This window comes from Endocarpon pusillum (assembly GCF_000464535.1).
Source record: "Endocarpon pusillum Z07020 unplaced genomic scaffold C679989, whole genome shotgun sequence".
Taxonomy (NCBI): domain Eukaryota; kingdom Fungi; phylum Ascomycota; class Eurotiomycetes; order Verrucariales; family Verrucariaceae; genus Endocarpon; species Endocarpon pusillum.
The window spans coordinates 11,014-28,281 of NW_006913462.1; the positions used below are offsets into that span (position 1 = coordinate 11,014).

General features: G+C 48.8%; 5 protein-coding genes across 5 annotated transcripts; 2 read left to right on the top strand and 3 right to left on the bottom strand.

Annotated features, from left to right (window-relative positions):
• Positions 1 to 1,987: 1,987 nt before the first annotated feature.
• On the top strand, positions 1,988 to 3,971 carry EPUS_07931 (uncharacterized protein; the record flags this gene model as incomplete). Its single annotated transcript, XM_007787423.1, has 2 exons — positions 1,988 to 3,741; positions 3,857 to 3,971. The coding sequence occupies 2 exons, from the start codon at positions 1,988 to 1,990 to the stop codon at positions 3,969 to 3,971; spliced, it is 1,869 nt and encodes a 622-aa protein (XP_007785613.1).
• A 608-nt stretch (positions 3,972 to 4,579) lies between these two features.
• Positions 4,580 to 6,020, bottom strand: EPUS_07932 (uncharacterized protein; the record flags this gene model as incomplete). The annotated part of the gene is made up of 3 exons (XM_007787424.1): positions 4,580 to 4,740; positions 4,806 to 5,598; positions 5,652 to 6,020. The coding sequence occupies 3 exons, from the start codon at positions 6,018 to 6,020 to the stop codon at positions 4,580 to 4,582; spliced, it is 1,323 nt and encodes a 440-aa protein (XP_007785614.1).
• A 2,878-nt stretch (positions 6,021 to 8,898) lies between these two features.
• EPUS_07933 (uncharacterized protein) lies at positions 8,899 to 9,501 on the top strand (the record flags this gene model as incomplete). The annotated part of the gene is made up of 1 exon (XM_007787425.1): positions 8,899 to 9,501. The coding sequence occupies one exon, from the start codon at positions 8,899 to 8,901 to the stop codon at positions 9,499 to 9,501; it is 603 nt and encodes a 200-aa protein (XP_007785615.1).
• A 1,786-nt stretch (positions 9,502 to 11,287) lies between these two features.
• Positions 11,288 to 14,064, bottom strand: EPUS_07934 (uncharacterized protein; the record flags this gene model as incomplete). The annotated part of the gene is made up of 2 exons (XM_007787426.1): positions 11,288 to 11,723; positions 13,946 to 14,064. The coding sequence occupies 2 exons, from the start codon at positions 14,062 to 14,064 to the stop codon at positions 11,288 to 11,290; spliced, it is 555 nt and encodes a 184-aa protein (XP_007785616.1).
• Positions 14,065 to 15,277: 1,213 nt separating this feature from the next.
• Positions 15,278 to 17,104, bottom strand: EPUS_07935 (uncharacterized protein; the record flags this gene model as incomplete). The annotated part of the gene is made up of 1 exon (XM_007787427.1): positions 15,278 to 17,104. The coding sequence occupies one exon, from the start codon at positions 17,102 to 17,104 to the stop codon at positions 15,278 to 15,280; it is 1,827 nt and encodes a 608-aa protein (XP_007785617.1).
• Positions 17,105 to 17,268: the final 164 nt, after the last annotated feature.

The window sequence follows — 17,268 nt, forward strand, 5'->3', positions numbered from 1 at the left end:
GTGAAAGAGATGCTTTTGGTTTGGTGTGTGGGGAGAGGGGGAGTATGGGCCTTGAGAGAAACGAGAGGAGGAACACGAGGAACAGGACCGAGTGACACAAGTAAGGAGAGAGAGGTGTATCACGCAGTATAAAGACCGAAAAGGGCTCTCTTCTCAAACAGGATCGAGGCCGAGGAGAGGACTTTGACGTAGCATATATTCGGCCAACATGGCGACTGCCTTGGGGAACTTCAAGGGCTCAATGTGGACGAATGCGCAGTGTTCCTGGCCCTGTAGTTACGTAGTACGTAGATCAAATGTGACAAGAGATGCATCAATCATTGAGGTCGAGGGGTATTTGGCCTGGAGTGGGCGAAAAGTTGAAGTTTGGATCCGAAATAGCCCAATGGGGACTAGGATAGGGACTGGGACTGGGCCTGGGACTGGGATTGAGACTGGGATTGAGATTGGTGAGGCGCATTTAGTCTCAGCTGAATGTTCTCTCGCTGGCATCATCTGGCATCATCTGGCATCATCTGGCATCATCAGGCATCATCAGGCATCATGCGGCAACCAATCGTAGGCATGGTCACTTTCTCCATCGTATTCGGAGTAATACTATGTACTACGGTATCGGGCAGAAGTAATGTTAGCATGGTTCTAGTAACAACTAGTTATCATACAGCGCCACTTGGATGCCTAGAAGCTTCTTTGGTCGATAGCCACAGATATTCCCCATAGCAGTGCCACTAACCGGTAGAAGCTTAGCTATCTCGTTAAGGGTCTGCTCTGGAGCAAAAGTACTAGCGCCGTGCTAACATTACTTCTGCCCGATACCATAGTACTACAAGGGGGCATGAAGTATTGTTAGTTCAACGCTAGTATCTTTACTCCTTAACGTCCTTTATGCATAACAGCTAAGCCTATATCAGACTAATAGAAAAATTTGAGCTCTTTTTAACGGTCTGCTTAAATCAAGCTTTGCAATAACAAATCACGGCACTATAACGGAGTAACAGACACTAGCCGCTACTAGCACCAGACTAACAATATTTATGCCTCCCCCGTAGTACGTATGCAATACCTGGCTGTCTCACACTCAGCACTCAGCTCCACACCGACGCCTGTCCGTGCCGAAGGGGTAGTTAGGCGTAGTGCAGCCAATAGTTCTTATTTAGTGCAAAACAACCGTTACCTCGTCCGATCAGTTCTTGTTTGCTCACTTTTGGTATTTGACCAGACCAAAGCTTCCAAGTTTTATTGGCGAGGCTAGAAATGCACCTCATCTTGACCAGGTGCGTATTATTATTGACAAGGGAGGGAGATAAAAGGGACACAATTTAGCCCTCCTATCATCTAGGGCAAAATACACCACCTATTCTCAGCTCCTGACACCATAATCTCCAGTAATAAGAAGAGGAGGGGGAAGAAGGAGAAGGAGGAGAAGTAGAAGAAGGAGGCGGCGATCCTGCTTTGATTGGGCAACGACTTTTGAGAGCATTTATGCCTAACTAGGTAGCCAACCCGTTGGAGCCAGGTAATATACTGAATAGTTAGTTCTACGACTGTGAACAGGAGGATGCGGGATGCATACAGCACACTAGTGACTTTGTAGTCATTGAACTCAATGCAGGAAGAAAACCAAGAAGGCAGAGCAATCAGAGCAATCAGCGCGATCAGACCACCAGCCCGGCCACATCAAAGCCCATCAACCATGACCAATGGAGAGGAAGAAGAATGCCAGCCGTGTTAAAGAGCCTCATCCACCAACGAAGCTCATGCGCAGAGACTTCCGCTGGCTTCTCAACTAACATCGACGCCAGATAACAAATATCTACCCCGTCATTGGTGTCATTGACTGCCCTCTGTTCTCCTCTTGAACCGTTTCAATCAGACGGGTGGGAGTGGCTCTTACGCAACTTGGAGATCTGTTAACTCGATCTGTCATCGAAGCTGTGCAAAGCCCCCTCGAATAAACTCATCCATCCTCAGTCGCCAAATATCAGCCATGAACCGACCAGTTCCTCAGGACACTTACCTACTTCTTGAACGGTTTTCCATGCCGCACGGGAACTCGACGGCGGACGCTGTCTCGCTTTCCCGCGGCAATGGCTTGATCTTGATCTCACTGTACACCCTTATGATCGGGGTTACCATCAGGCAGTTCTGGACGCTGATCGTACTCATTGGCGTCACCATCTTCATGCGAAAGAAGCACTCACACAACCGCGGCGCGGCTACCGTCGGGGTGTGGAATGCCCAGGCGTCACCATCCAATGTCGCCATGCTGGCCGCCCGTTACGTGCTGCACATGAAGGGTGAAGTGTGGTATCCGCTCATGTGGACGCTGCTCGCCACCGTGGTTGTGGGTGCCATCTCGGCCGCCTCAATTCTCCTACCACGTCTGGTCAACATCGGCACCGTCGCGCCCGTCAATCCCCGCGCAGTCTTCGTCCCTCTTCGCGATGGATCGAACCAAACTGCCACAGCGTTAACCTACGCACTGGAGGGCCCGTCCGCGCTGCGAGCGGTCGGTGCGGCAGACACTATTGGGAGTGAGGCTAGTGTGGTCGTGGAGCAGGAGGAAGAGGTTGGTGGCTCTGGTCAGGACCCAGGTATCCGCATCAACTATCGCTACGGCGTCACCGCTTCGGATTTTGGTCTTCAACACGCCCCCGGCCTGGTTATGAACGTGACAGGCTCATGTGTCACCGAATACTCGTGGTTGCAGGAAACCTTCTACGAGAGAACGGGCGAAAACAACAGTGAGATAGCGCTGGTGGAAGACACCTATGTACCGTGGAATAACATTGCAGCGCAGAGACGGGTGTCGAACCTTGATAATGGCCCGCCATTTGCCTATTTCGTCTCCAACCCAGCCACACAAGGCGAAGGACTCGGAAACACCACCTTCGCCATCGTACCGTCCTCGCTCTGGCGAGACAGCTTCACAGCCTCCACGGATCCGTGGTACCTAACCCGCAACAGCTCGGAATTTTATGCCGTGAATGAAAACCCCTTCATTGTGGTGCCAGGGCGACCCGCCCTCTCCTGTTGGGAAACAGCCATCTGGTCTTATGGCGATTCTAGCGTCGATCTGGCCCAACTGCATCAAGTCCCGGGCCTGCACCTACCTGATGTCTTGATCAATATCTTTGACGCGTTCCTGATCAGGCCTATGATGCCCGAGATGGGGATCCGCCTTGGCCGCTCCTCACTCGCATCGGCAACAGCTGCGTTAGGCGCGACCTTCAATGCCGGTGGATCCAGTATCCAGAACGATATCACGCGCCTGGTAAACGCCTCCTACATCGCAACGCGGAACGTATTGGCTGACACCACGCTCTTCTCCAATCCAATTGGCTCAGGCATCATCAATATCGCCCGACAAACAAACGGCGAACCCCAAGAGGGTGTGGGCGACTTCGTCGTCTCCAGCCCGGATATCATGACACTTTCGGTTCGCGCGCTCATTATCGTGCCTGTCGTGTTGCTTGGCGTCTTCCTCCTTACCTATCTTATTGGCATCCTGCCGGCGCCTTGGCGTATGACGGAAGCTCTACACGCTACAGTGCTTTATAGCCACCTGCACGAGAAGGCTGGGGATGGGGCCCAGGCAGAATGGAAACGCCAGTCTCTCGCTGCGTATAGCAGGCGGACCGGTGACGCTCCAATCAGCCCTCTGTACGACGAAAATAATGGCGAATTACTCTGGGCTCAGAACGAGAGGCAAACTCAGGCTGCCGCTGTACCTGCTTCAGAGTACGTATTTTCCCGCGTCCTTCTCAACCGCAAACCTCTTTCCCATTTTATCTGTTTCAGCGTGGGATAGTCATGGCACGCTTTCGAGGCTAACACTGAGGTTTTTCTTGCATAGGGTCGACTCTGGGAAGTCCTCGTCGGCGGTACTAGGAACAACCGAGAAGAGCGGCGGCGGAACCAAGACGCTTGGGGGCCTCGCAGGCACCACAGTTGCCGGCGCAGTCGCTTGATGATGACGATGCCGACAATGGCGATATCGGGATTGCTCTGCACATGAGATAAGTGAGAATAAGTCACAGTGACTACGGCAATTTGTTTTATGATTCAGGGTATCAGAGTAATGAATTATACAAGCGGGATGCATTCTGAACGGTACATTCGCTAAGGCTATTTGGCAAAGGTCCTTTTTTGGCATTTAGTTCTTGATAGGGCTCCGCAGATGAAATTTGTATGCACGCGGCACAATCCCTAACCGTTTTCAAAACCTTCCAGTCACTGCCATTCTCAAAGATAATGCTCATACATTCAACATCATGGAGTTTTTAAATCAAATTAACAGAAGAAGAAAAATAAGCTTCTTACATTTCTTCACTGCAAACACACACATAAATAAATCAGTATGCTTATTTACCAAGAATTATGTTCTTAATGCCAAATCCTTCTGGGATTTGGCCACTGACCGTTACTTGTGAATGTTATCGCCAGCACTGCAGAAGACGCATTCACGGTTGAATAGTTAAAGAGATTCAATTTGACCTAAGTTGTGTCCAATTGCGACCCTAATCCCGGAACTACAGATAAGCACATTTCGGCCCATGCCACTGACACTTTGCTTTGCCTAACCGCCACCAACCTCTGTACTCTGGCTTAGATTCTTGTCCTCGTTTTGCGAATCATGAGGGGTAGTCTGTTCTCCATTCACACCGTTTCGATGTAAGAAGTTCCCGATGAGGGGAATCTTCCAGAAATGTTCCTTCGGGTAGCTCCTTTGAACAAGATCTGAATCATTAAGAATGGCATCAGCTTGGTCCCAACAGCAGCAATCAATGGTAAGGGATCCTCACCGTGCAAGACAAAAAATATCTCAACCGGGATCGGAGCCCATATAAATAGCGCGGCAATCTGTCCGAACCCCCAATCATCATCCTCAAATTGCTCTCCCGCCACACTGTGCAAATGGTTCCGCTGCCGCCACATCATGACAAGACCCGTCACCATGCCAGCAATCATCAGTCCTATCAGCAAGACCCACAAGGACATTAATATCTGAAACAGTACCTGATGCGACGGTCGGCGCTGGAACTTTCTCTTCAGTGACTGTAGCCAGAAACCCACCGTCCCCACGACGGCAATGACTGCGACTGCCCACGGCGGATAGAGGATCGGGGTAATGACATCGTAGTCAGTTGACTCCTGCGCGCAGCCATCCGAGGCAAGCCTCCAGTTAGTCCGCCTGCCACCGTTGAGATGACTCATGCTCAGAACAGCAAGGACAAACGCGAAAACGACGGTGTACAGCAGCACGCGAGCGGTCCGACGTGGCATGGACCGGATCAGGCAGAAGAACATGACGAGGATGCTGTTGACCTGGAGAAAGGCCATGGCCTGCATCTCAGCAATCTCGAATATCGCCGGGTTCTGGTGCAGGCGGACGATCGAGGAAACGGCGCACGCGAGAACGAAGAAGCCATTAGCGGCAGAAAACGCCGTCTGGACTCTTTCCAGCTCTTTGACAAACGAACGAAACGTGACGGTCTCAGTAGGCTTGCTGGGTGGCGTCCAGGCAAGATACAGTAGACGATACGCTGGACCGATGAGGACGGTGAGAATGATTTGAATCGTATACGCACTCATCATCTTGAGAGGAATGGTTCAGCATCCTGCAATCTCGACAATGCAAATTTACTTACGCCGATTCCCGATAAATCCGGGTTTCCCACCCCGTACGTAAGCAGGCACAGGTTCTGGCAATTTTGTACCTCTACGGTGATATTCAATCTCTCCATGGCAGCATGATTGAAGAAATCTTGCATCGTCTCAAAATCGCATCTGCGGTTGTTGGAATCAGTGGCACCGTCATTTTGGGGCAGTGTGCTCGCAGAACTAGTAGCAGAAGTTAAAGTAGCCTCGACTGTCGTTGAGGATGCGGTCGATGTAATCTCAGCTGCGGTTGTCGGCAACAGTTGAGACGACGGTGCTGGCGCTTGGGGAAGGGCCACTGCTCGCGATTGAGGGCACAGCAAGAAGAATGCTGTTAGATAGTACAGAATGTGTATCATTTTGCCCTACTTGGATGCTGGATCGGGAAACGAATGAAGTCCAATAACGGATACCAGGAATGCTGAGGTCCTGAGGATTCCAATCTGTATGGAGTGAACACTCAAATACATTTTCAGACTATATCATTTGCATAGTTCCAGCTGCTTGTCTCCCACAACATTCGAGCCAAGAAAGGAAGGCTATCCAAACAGATATTGAGGAGGTGCATAGCCAGTGGCTACCTGAGCAATGGACTGCCAATAGAAGCCCGACTCGAAGTCACAAGGACGAAAGGACGTTGGAGCCATACCAAACAACGGCACAACTGATTTGGACCCTGGGCCTGCAGTCACCCCATGCGAGCCACATCACAAGACGACAGAACTGGTTCCGCCGCTGTGGGTAGTTCGGAAAATTAAGGCGTCCTGAACGCATTGGGCACGATGTGGAGCACCGGCATCTGTCAGAAGCCAACACGTTGCTGAGTGGGGAAATAGAGCGTTGCGGTATGCAGGACCGTTAAGGATCCTTGAGGTTCTATGGAGTAACTTCGGCCGGATTCGTCGATCTGGCCACTTGTACCCTGGTTGGTGGCGTTCTCCAATTCGGAAGTGATAGACTGTGTGCGGCTGTGGTTGGATTCATAAGCACTCATCCACGTTTGGTATTAAGTTACCATGTATGTGGTATCCCTCGTATTTATGTACATGGTTGAACAGCTCAGATCTTGGTTCATGTAGATCAGGCTGTCAAGATCTTCGGGTGTAGATGCTATGTAGTTAACAGAATCATATTCCAATGACTATGATATCTACTATTGTTATTTGTGGGCGCTCTCAAACCTTCAAACTCTGAGCAATGAATGCTTCAATGTTATGATCAATTTAAACCTCGACGGCGGCTAGCTGAATCACAATGTCGATCCCTAGCCAGCAGTACTGCTGACAAAAGACGAAGACAAATTTACAGTTTGAATTAATGTTACACAGCAACTACGGAGTGCTACCCACATCGGGCAATCAGGCCATCAAGATACGACGACCATTAGCTCGAGAGCTTGTGATTCCCTGTTACGCAATAACGGCTGCCGGGTTAGTGGGACAATTTCCCATGCCTCGTCGTCTAGGGAATCTGCGACTATTGTAATTCTGTTGAACTCAAAAAAATACAGTTTGCGCTATTCAGCTACGCGTTTCACATGCATTGTATTACAGACCTGTTACGCCTTTTGCATGAGCTCCGCATGTATTTTTGGTATCTGCGTTTCGTGCTATTTCGCTTGGAATCGCAGAATTGTACGTATGAAAACTACGGTACCAGGCATAAGTATTGTTAGCGCTCCCTAGTAACAGCTTATACATGCCAAGATAGAACGCCACGAAATGGCTCAATTAGGACTAGCCTTCGCACTTCATGGCACCTGGCTGGCATTGATTCAAGCTGCTCTAGAAGATAAACTTCTGGTACAGCATTTCAAGCAGCAGTTATAGGCTTATCGCCTCTCGTTCATCGAACTCATTAACGTTGTAGAATAAGATAGAACGCGTAGAATGGCGACAGTGAGGTCATAGCGCCGTACAAGGGCGAGAGGTGTATCTGTATGAGAAGCGTTAATGACAATTTTACTAGAGGCGCGCTAACAATACTTATGTCTGGTACCGTAGTACATGCTCTGCGCACTAATTTAGATAGAACAACTTGCTATTTTTCCACCACCAAGGGGTGCAGGAATTCATTTTACCACAATTTGCGCCGACATTTAGCCGAATCGAGTCAACACATCAAGTACCTATTTCCTACACAAGTTTACTCGATCAATTCAGCAAGATGAGTCCTCCTGTTAATTCTGAATAAGACTCTACGGTACAAAAAATCTATAAGGATAAGAATACTTAATTTTATTTAGTAACTTTGTACATAAGGTGGTATGACCTATTTCGGCTAAATGTCGGCGCAAATTGTGGTAAAATGAATTCCTGCACCCCCTGGTGCCACTGATCCATTGATTAGTCAGCACAGTTCGACAGATTCACATAAAACCAAGCCGTGGAAAAGGTTTTGGCCGCACCCACCTGAAAATCCGCAGTCTACCTCCATCAATTTCTGCATCGACGTCTCAGTTGCTTGGTGGCTTTGATTACTTTTTTCATAATGGATACCCCTTTGAACGACCCGATTGATTTTTTTAGTGCTCGGATCGGTGCATGGTTCTCATTGAGGTTGGTTACGTACATTGATGGTTTCGTCTACCTTCAGCTGTCGAATTGCTTTCCCTGCCCAGTATGCGATCACCGAGTCGAAATTCTAAAACGAAAACTTCATGATGGAGCCCGCTCTTGTGTCGGCCTCGCAGGAAACGAGGTTCTCCATGGGCTTGCTGGGCATTGGAGTTACAATGTCGTTTTAACAGACAAGAAAGCCATATTTGTCTTTCCGTATGCCGGCCCTAACACCCCAAAAGATATTGCAGACTTCTTGACCACCATGCTTCTCCTGGAAGTCGCAGTAGAACGGGGGTATGGTCAACTCATGCCGCTTCCAAGCATTCCAGGCGGCTTTGAAATCCCAGATTATGTCTGCCTCGTAGACTGCTCGAGGCATGGAGATTGTCACGTGCGTTACATCATTAGTTCTACTTGGCGCTCCTAGATTAGTTCGGGTTGCTCGTTGGCAACTTCTTCTTCTCCCACCATGCTGGAATCAATCAATTTGCCCAAAACCATTGCAGAGATATTGTGAAAGCGTCTCATTGAAAGGGGCGGTGAGGGTGAATTAATGAAACAGCAGTCCAAAAACAAGTCTCTATTGATAGCAGCTTTGGTGCTAAAAGAGGGCAATATCGAGGAAAGCTGTGAGAGACTGATCCATTTTGCCCAAAGGTACCCATTGGAAGATAGAATGATCGGGAGAGCTCTGAGCTGGGGAGGTTGGGACGCCCGAAAAGTTGAGCAAGTGCTGTACGGATATTACTATAATGCTGACACAGTTCTATACATCAGCACAGCTCAACCAGAGCCGCAGTTGCTTGCTGCCAGAGTGAAGAAGGTATACGACCTCACTATCCACTCAGATCTCAACAAAAGTATTGACCATGGACAACCTTTCCATAATATAGTCAATTATCGACTACATCAGGAATTCTATTCACATCTACCAAGTCATGGGTGGTCGTTGGCAAATCTTCCAACTCAGATCAAAGACCAGCTGCCGCCTGTACCCGCTGAGTTAGTGTCTGAGGGCGTTTTGATCACTTGGTTGTACACACTGGAAAACCCGTCTATATACAAAGACATCAATTCTGCCCTTGTCGCAGATGACGAGAAACGACTTCAGCCTTGGATGCCGATGATTCTGATTGGTATTCAGTACGCCGGAGATCAACCCGTTCGCGGTCGAAACTACGACGTATCGAGGCTCCAGAATCACCAAATACCGATTCGATTCCTTGCGCATCCACGCCGTCTACCGAGACCCCAAATTTGTTTCGACCTCTTTATCTAAGGCCCAGGCCGAACGTCGCCGCGTCACATATCTCTGTGGATATAAAATTACGAAAGGGTGCAGGAATGCTGTGAGGCTTCGACGTTCGTTCTTTCAAATTGAGGCCGAAGTGCTCTTCCCCCTTATACACCACCCCACTTGATCGGAAAAGATGAAAATAACAAAGTGGTTTGTTTTAGTGTTTTGGGCAGGGATTAAACCTCTCGACATTTAGAGACTGAAGGCGGAATCAATGACGAAGGAATAACAACCAATTTCTCATAATCAAACTTCATAAGCGGATACGCCCTGGATGACAGACGTAGCCTTTTCGCTCGGCTTAAGGCACGTTGGGTCTCCAGTATAGAATGCCTCATTACTAGGACTTGACGGAGTCCTGCCTGAGTTAATGCATATTTGCCCAGACCATTCCAGCGAAAGAAGGAGTCTGATGAATGCGCAAGGTGGAGAATATGGCAGCGCACTGCAGGCGGCATTATGGGAAGTTATGATAAGGTGGTGCAGCGTGCACCGGGGAGCCACATTTTCAACACCCTATTTACGATGCAGGTTCCGGAAAGGGTCAAGCTACTAGATCGTAACTCAACCATCTCGAATTTCACAGGCCAAGAAGAAGGAATGTTCCGACTATGAAGTGCACCCACGCCTTGACTGCGAAGAAACTATTGACACAACTGTGTGACGCTGATAATACTCTTGTAGCCATCTAGACAACGGAGTTTTCATTCACATAATACTCGGTGATGTGTGTGTTCAACGAGTACTATCCCTAAATGGACGAATCCTAGTGACAAGCCCGGAAGAACATGTTTCGTTCAGATCGGTCAGTACAATGTCGCCTTTCTGCATCTACATGGTCGAGTTACCAGAACGAACTTCATACAGCTGCTAACAGATCAAGGTTGCGGGCAAGACATTAAGCAGCCATGACTTCCATGATTCGAGGTCGCATCTGTGGACATTGAGCATATCCACTATCATTCCGTAAGAAGGCAAAGAGATAGATAGCCCACTAGCTGTCAAAAGACATGTCAAATAAGATGGCATCTTGGATTTCCCGTGCACCTCGTTCCGTGACTCGATAGTACTTGGGCTGTCCGGACAACGAGATCCCCAGACTCATTACCAGAAGCTCTCGACCGTCTAGTCGGTAGAAATATCCCTGTATCAGAATGAGTATCGTATATGTCTCCCTGCACAGGAGGGTATCACCATAGCAATCTTCGGAGATTTGAGTGGGAAATACATTTCTGGATTCTCAAGCTCAGTGAGCAACTCTAGCTCGGGCAGCCGCAATTGAGCGTCTTCAGGTTGACCAACGAGGTCATCTCGGATCAAATAATGAAAGTTTTGTTGTAACTTGTGCAGTGTTGCACAGGGGATGGAGTGATGGATGATAGGAGAAAGGACGTCGAAGAGATACTTAAACCCAAGAAATCGTGCCATCTCCAATGCAGTCATGTTTGTGAACGGTAGCTCTGACGATGAAGTCCAGACAGTCTACAAAGTCCTTGAGGCACCTTGATCGACCAGCATTCTGACTGCAGATTTCGGAGCGCCGAGGAAGGCTGCCTGATGCAGTGGCGTCCAGCCTGTAGGGCCTCTAAGTCTTCCTATTCGGTAACAATTTGGCCATGATCTGAGGCCCTGCTCATGAGCGTCATCAATGGTCACTTCGACTTCGTCCCAGTCGCCATAGTAAGCTGCATCCACCAGCCTGTCCCGCAGTGTGAGATACTTGTCATCATACATATATCGCGACAGTTGGCCATGCCATATCACTGTCTCAGAGAGGATTTTGGTGAATGGCGGTATAGCAGGTAGCATCTATCTGTTTTTGAGTTTCTAAAGAATTTGATGTCGAAATGGGAAGCCACAATGTCGAGTCGTCCTCCTTCAGAGGTGACCAGAGTCCTACATTGGTTCCGAGTTCTGCTGGGTCATCCGCGATGGATGTCGACGGCAGGTCGGTTTCGGCAAGAGAGATGATGTCTTCAGTATCTGGAATATCCGTTTGAGCTTGGCCTTCTGATGTCAGTTTCATCTTCGCCAAGTCAAGTTCATCAGTGAGGGATGGCGGCTCCGCGTGTTCAGTGAAAGGTGGAGGCGGCTCGTCGACAACGCCAGTCGAGCTCTGGGTAATGGAAGATATTGAGACAGCTTGTACATTGGCTCCATCGATCAGTGTTTGCACGTAATCCCTGGTAAATACAACGGATTCTCTATCAAAATATCAGCAGAGAACCCAAGACTTCGAGGCAGGGTCGCCAACGTCGCAACAGATAAAAGGACGGTGCGGATTCCATCTTCTTGCGCTCTTAGCCCGGCAACAAGTGCCTCAAATTTGCTCCGTCGTACCAGAATCGAAAGCCGGCAAACAATTCGGCCTGAGCGAGTTTATCAATCAGGCGTTTGAGCTCACCGAGAATCTCTTCGCAGCCTGTTTTATCGAAAGCGAGAAGACTCTTATTATTTTTGCTGGGTCAACCCTCGGAGTTGCTCTAGTAGCAGTCGCATTAGGTTGGTTTCATTGAGAACATTCAGTAATTCCCTTTTCGCCGTCTTTACGCTCTCGATAGTCTTTTTGATGATCTGTACCGTGTGAACACAAATCGTGATGAGTGCGGCAGCACTTGCACTGATTGATAGAGGATCCATGTTTAGAGCAGGAATGTCTTTGCACTGCAACACATGTTTCTGCCAACACTAGAAGTCACAGCTGGGAAATATCTTGAGACATCCTGCTGTAAACGCCAAGAGTCCTGTCAAGGTCAAAAATATAAACCTTTACAAGCGAGCCCGCAGCTGAAGCTATGCTCGTTTAGCCTGCCTTGCCATGACGCCACGTTGATTAGAATGAGATCAAAGTTGGCTACCAAAGCAGCGAACTTTCACCAGCCAACCACACCACACGAGGTGCAAATGACAATAATCGGAGGAATGGAAAAGGTCTCTTGTTGAAGCGTTTGAGAGAGCAGCTTGTTAGAAGTAGTAGCAAACAGCGTACGGAGGTGCCAATTCACTTGATTGAGTTACTCCTATCAAGAGGAGCATTTGCTCATACTAATAGCTATAGAAGCGCATTACTGTCACAGCTCAAGAACATCATTTGGCGTTCAATTCGTATAGCAATGCTCACTGCCATAAATAACAGGGCGTAACAGTTACAAGAGCGTTTCGTGCGTTTTGCATGCGGGGACCCTTGTACCATCATGCTAATACGTAACAGATACGTATCATATATGCAGGGATTCTGACACAGCTGAGAGCTTGACAAAGCTGAAAAGGCAGATTTGAGAATTCAGTTCGGATACCTGGAAACTTTTGATAGAGGCACGACAGGTGACTTCACCCTGCTGACTTCGACTGCAGCTGCGGTTGTCTGGTGCCAGACGGAATTTACTGTATGGTCATAAAATTGAGGCATCAAAAGGCCTTTGGCGCACGCAATTTCCTTACACAAAGCCTTGTAATTTCATAGAACAATCAATAACTCACACCTCAACTCTAGACACTGGGACATAGGACGCTGTTTCGGTGGTCTCTGCCGCCGTTTTTGACACCCGTTGCACCCTCTGGTCATGTGACCTTTACCCCTGACCAGCCGGCTTAACCACTAAATCAAAAACAATTTAATTTTTATAGATTAGTTTAGGTTAATGCGACTAAATTATGCCGCGGTGGCGAAGTGGTATCCGCGTCGCACTCGTATAAATCTGAGAAATGCGAAGATCCTAAGTTCAATCCTTAGTCGTGGCATCAATTTTTTCTCCTTGTATGGGTCAACACTTTATTGCAATACTAATCCATCTGTCGGAGCTAATAGAAGCTCGTCTCTTTTTCATCCATATAATTTAGGACCTGTCCGCCAAGGTATTATTGATTTCTCGTGCAAGAGACAAGTAGAGAAACGTACATTCATGTTTTCTAAATGATGCATCTATATCACGGGAATGATCGGCGAATCGAGCAAGACTTAACCAAGTCATAGTTCAGAGTCCATACCAAGGTTGGACAGGATCGTCTCAGCGCGTACTGGACGCGCAGGTCTGGCTATGGAGCTGACCGATCCCAGCAAGATCGCAAAGAACTTGGAAAAATCCGGGGGTGAAGTCGTCGAATTTGGCGAGATGCAAATCTAGGAAACATATAAATTTCCTATCAATCGCAGATTGCTTCCATTTTCTTCTCAAGCGCGAAATTATCCTTGTGCATTCTGGCCTTGGACAAAGCAAGTTTCTCTCCATACTCCAAATACCGCAACTCCCTTCTCGAGCTCTACACCTTTGTCATCCAACCTGGCTGCTTCTTTGAACCTTTCTCAGACCCAGCATATGCCTGTTTCAACCCAGCAACAATCTCGTAAGTTCTAAGCTGTTCTTTCTCAAGCTTAGCGACTTTCTCCTTAAACTCAGCACCTCCCTTGCCCTTTAATCAGACCTACTCAGTATCAAGGACTTTTGGTCCACGTTTGAGATTTGCACGCTCTTCGTCTGGGATTTCCAGTCTCCCAACAGCTTTTCCCTTGTCTTCCACACGCGGCTTGCGTCTAGCATGGTTCATTGGGTCTCCCAGCTCGGGAAGACCAAGTCCCTAACATTTGCTTCCGCGATAGCCACAAGAAGTCCACGAACCTATAAATCCGCTCGGCGTTCAGCTGGCGTCTGGGGCTTGGCGTCGCGAGTGAATCTCACTGTGGACTTCATTCCAACCTTGTGAAACATCCCTCTGCCTCAGATGTCATCATGAGGCGCCGTGACAAGCACAAGAACATGGTCTTCAGAGACATGGCCGACCGCCAGATTCCCTTGATCTGAAATCAGGGGCAATCAAACTCTTTGTCTGAACACTCCCTAGTTTTCACGAAAAGAACATTCCGCTCTCTCTCATCAATGCGCAAAGACGCCCCGGATACATAATTCGGCAGTCAACGCCCCTCCAGAATCCGCTTCCAAAGTCTCTACTCGTTAGACCGCTTCGCAAAGGTCGATTATGTACCGTGCTAAGGGGGTTGGTATTTTGAGGAGCCGTGGTGGGATGACTTCCGGCCGGGGGTAACGAAGTCGCTAACACTAATATTGCATAAGCATACCATCTCGGTACCAATCGATAGCCATATCTCGCTATTGGCAGAGTGAAGCTATCCAGTCGAATAAAAATGATATTCCCCAATCACCGTACTCTTGTGTCACATTCATTCTGATATCAATAGATACTTTGCCAAGAGCCATACCGCATAACCACAGGTCTAGTACCCTCTTCGTCTACTTGTAAATATGAATTCCTAAGCGCTCATGACATATATAATGATACACAGCATTCGATCACTGAGCAAGCAAGTACTCATCCAATCTTCAAGTCCCTTAATCTAGGCTCTAATAATGAAATCGGAATCTTCTCCACTTCGAAAGAATGATTAATAAATTTATGTTAGGCAACACCCACCACAATCGACCACAGGACATGGAGAACAGGGCTTCCCGTTCGCTCAGCCGTACTTAAGCCATGTGCCGGCCGGAAGGGGGAAGGGAGAAGGGAGACTGCAGAAGGAGTGGAGAGTCACAAGGTAGGAGAATGTGGAGGAGCTCGAGATAGGATGACAGGATGTTATAACGTAGATTCTCATAGGGTTGAGATTAGATGTTCAGAATTTCAGATTCTCGTTCGGGCACACCCGCTCATTAATCCTCGTTGTGTTGACAAAGGTTCCTCAAAAAGCTGATCATAGAATAAACTGTCTCGTAGATATGAATAGGCCCCAGTTCCGCTCCAATATTCAGTAGTTGAAGTCCTCGTAATGTACCGTCTTGCCTGCCAACCAGTCCAAGATCTCCTTCCTCAGCCCCACACCAGTACATAGGTACCAGGCTTCCGCGTCGACAGAGGTAAGGTCATTCGCCTGCACACGTCTCTGCTCAATGCTGGCGCCGGAATTGAAAATCATTTCCTTTTTCGGAAGGTCCTCTTCTCGGATGTCCGCTATCTGCCCTGACAGATACAGGACACAGGATTTGGGCAACGAAGCATGGTGTTGGAAGGTATCGTAGACGAGTCCAATATCGCTTACATGCAGTGACCAGAACAGTCGCAGCCGTGATATATCGATATCTTCTAACTGCGCTAGCAGCGGGGTGACACCTATACCGCCAGCAACGAACGCGATCATCCCGCCTGGGTTCTGTTGCAGTCGGAGCTCCCCTCCGAAACCACGAAGGGGCACTTCGAGGCCAGATCGCTCGCTCTGCATGGAGAGATACCGAGTGACATTGCCGACCTTTCGCACGGTGATCTCGAATTCTTCGCCGTGGATTCCTTCGCCTGGCCGTGAAGAAACGGTGAAGGTGCGCAGGTAATCGTCGTTCAGGCTCCGAGGGTCGTCATCTCGCATGTGACTGTAGCCCATGTCAAGTTCGTCATGAAAGGAGAGAGCGACGTATTGGCCTGGCTTCCATGGGCCTGAAGCGAGGGGATCGGAGATGCTGAAGCGATATCGATGGATTGTTGGCGTTAGTGTTTCCTTCTTGATTAGTTTTGCCGTGACTGAGTTATCGCCTGTCTTCTGTGTTTCGGGCAGATGTTTTTCGCTGGCCAGGAAGCGCACGCTAGGGTTATATGGCGACCTTTCTAGGCTCTCTCCACGAAATGGAAGGCCTTTCTGCACGAAGCGAGTGCCTGTGAGGAAGAGTTTGACTGCTAGATTAGAACGAGGGATAACTGCGCCAGCGTCCTTGCCGATGAGAACTTCTGTATCACCAGTGACGTAAAGCACATCCCCGGTATCGAAGTCGGGAAAGACGAGTCCTGCTTTGGGAGAGGTCTGAAAATTACCGAGTGTCTGATATAGGTTGTTGCCTGAGTATTCCGGCCACACCAGGACAGTTCCTGAGTCGCCATTAGATTGGACCCGCACAAAGCCAGGAGATCCCCCACGGATGTTCATATCCATGTCTTTGTCGTGGTCACATGAAGAGACGAAAAGGGTGTCCGCTTTGGCGATGAGTTCTAATGCTTGCCGAGGAAGTATCCGAGAGTCGGAGATGAGTGTTGGCTCGGGAAGCACAGGGTAGATGCGCTTGCAATTGAGGTACTTCGGACAATTGTAGAGACTCTGCTCGATCTTCACCACCAGTTGAACCTCTCCGACGGGGCCGGCAGAGTCCTGGTCGGTTTCTGGGCCAATTCGAGCCAACGCTCCGGCAACCATTCTACCGTACAACTTCAATCTTTTCCTTTTCTCAAGGTTGATGGACAGGGCAGAGACCATCCTCCCAGCGCCTTGTTCCTTGACAACTTCACCATCGTCTTTGCCGCCATAGAGCAGATCTACCACTGGATCAGATCTACTGTCCACCGTCGTGCGTATGCCAATGATCGACTGTGCTACAGGCTGAGCAAGCGGAGTCTCTCCTCCCCATACGGTAGCCCACGGTCTTCCAGTTTCATCGATAGTGCCAAGCGCAAGCAATGGTGCCCTCTGCAACATTTGAGCTGCTCCCGGAACGAGATAAGGGGAGCTTGGGTTCTCTTGATTCTCCGTCCTGGTCAGTTGGTGCATTTTCTCCTCGCCCTTGTGCCATGGCATGCCGGAAAGAACGAATGACATTTTGCATCGTTTCAACGTGAGAGCAAGGTATACTCAACAAGAAGAGAAGTCGAGCAAGGAGCGAAGTGGAGCTATCATATATAAGAGATACAGCATCTTAGTCAGCTCTGTTCTATTTGGGGAAGAAATCAAAGTGGCGTCGGAGCTGATTACCAAGCAACTCA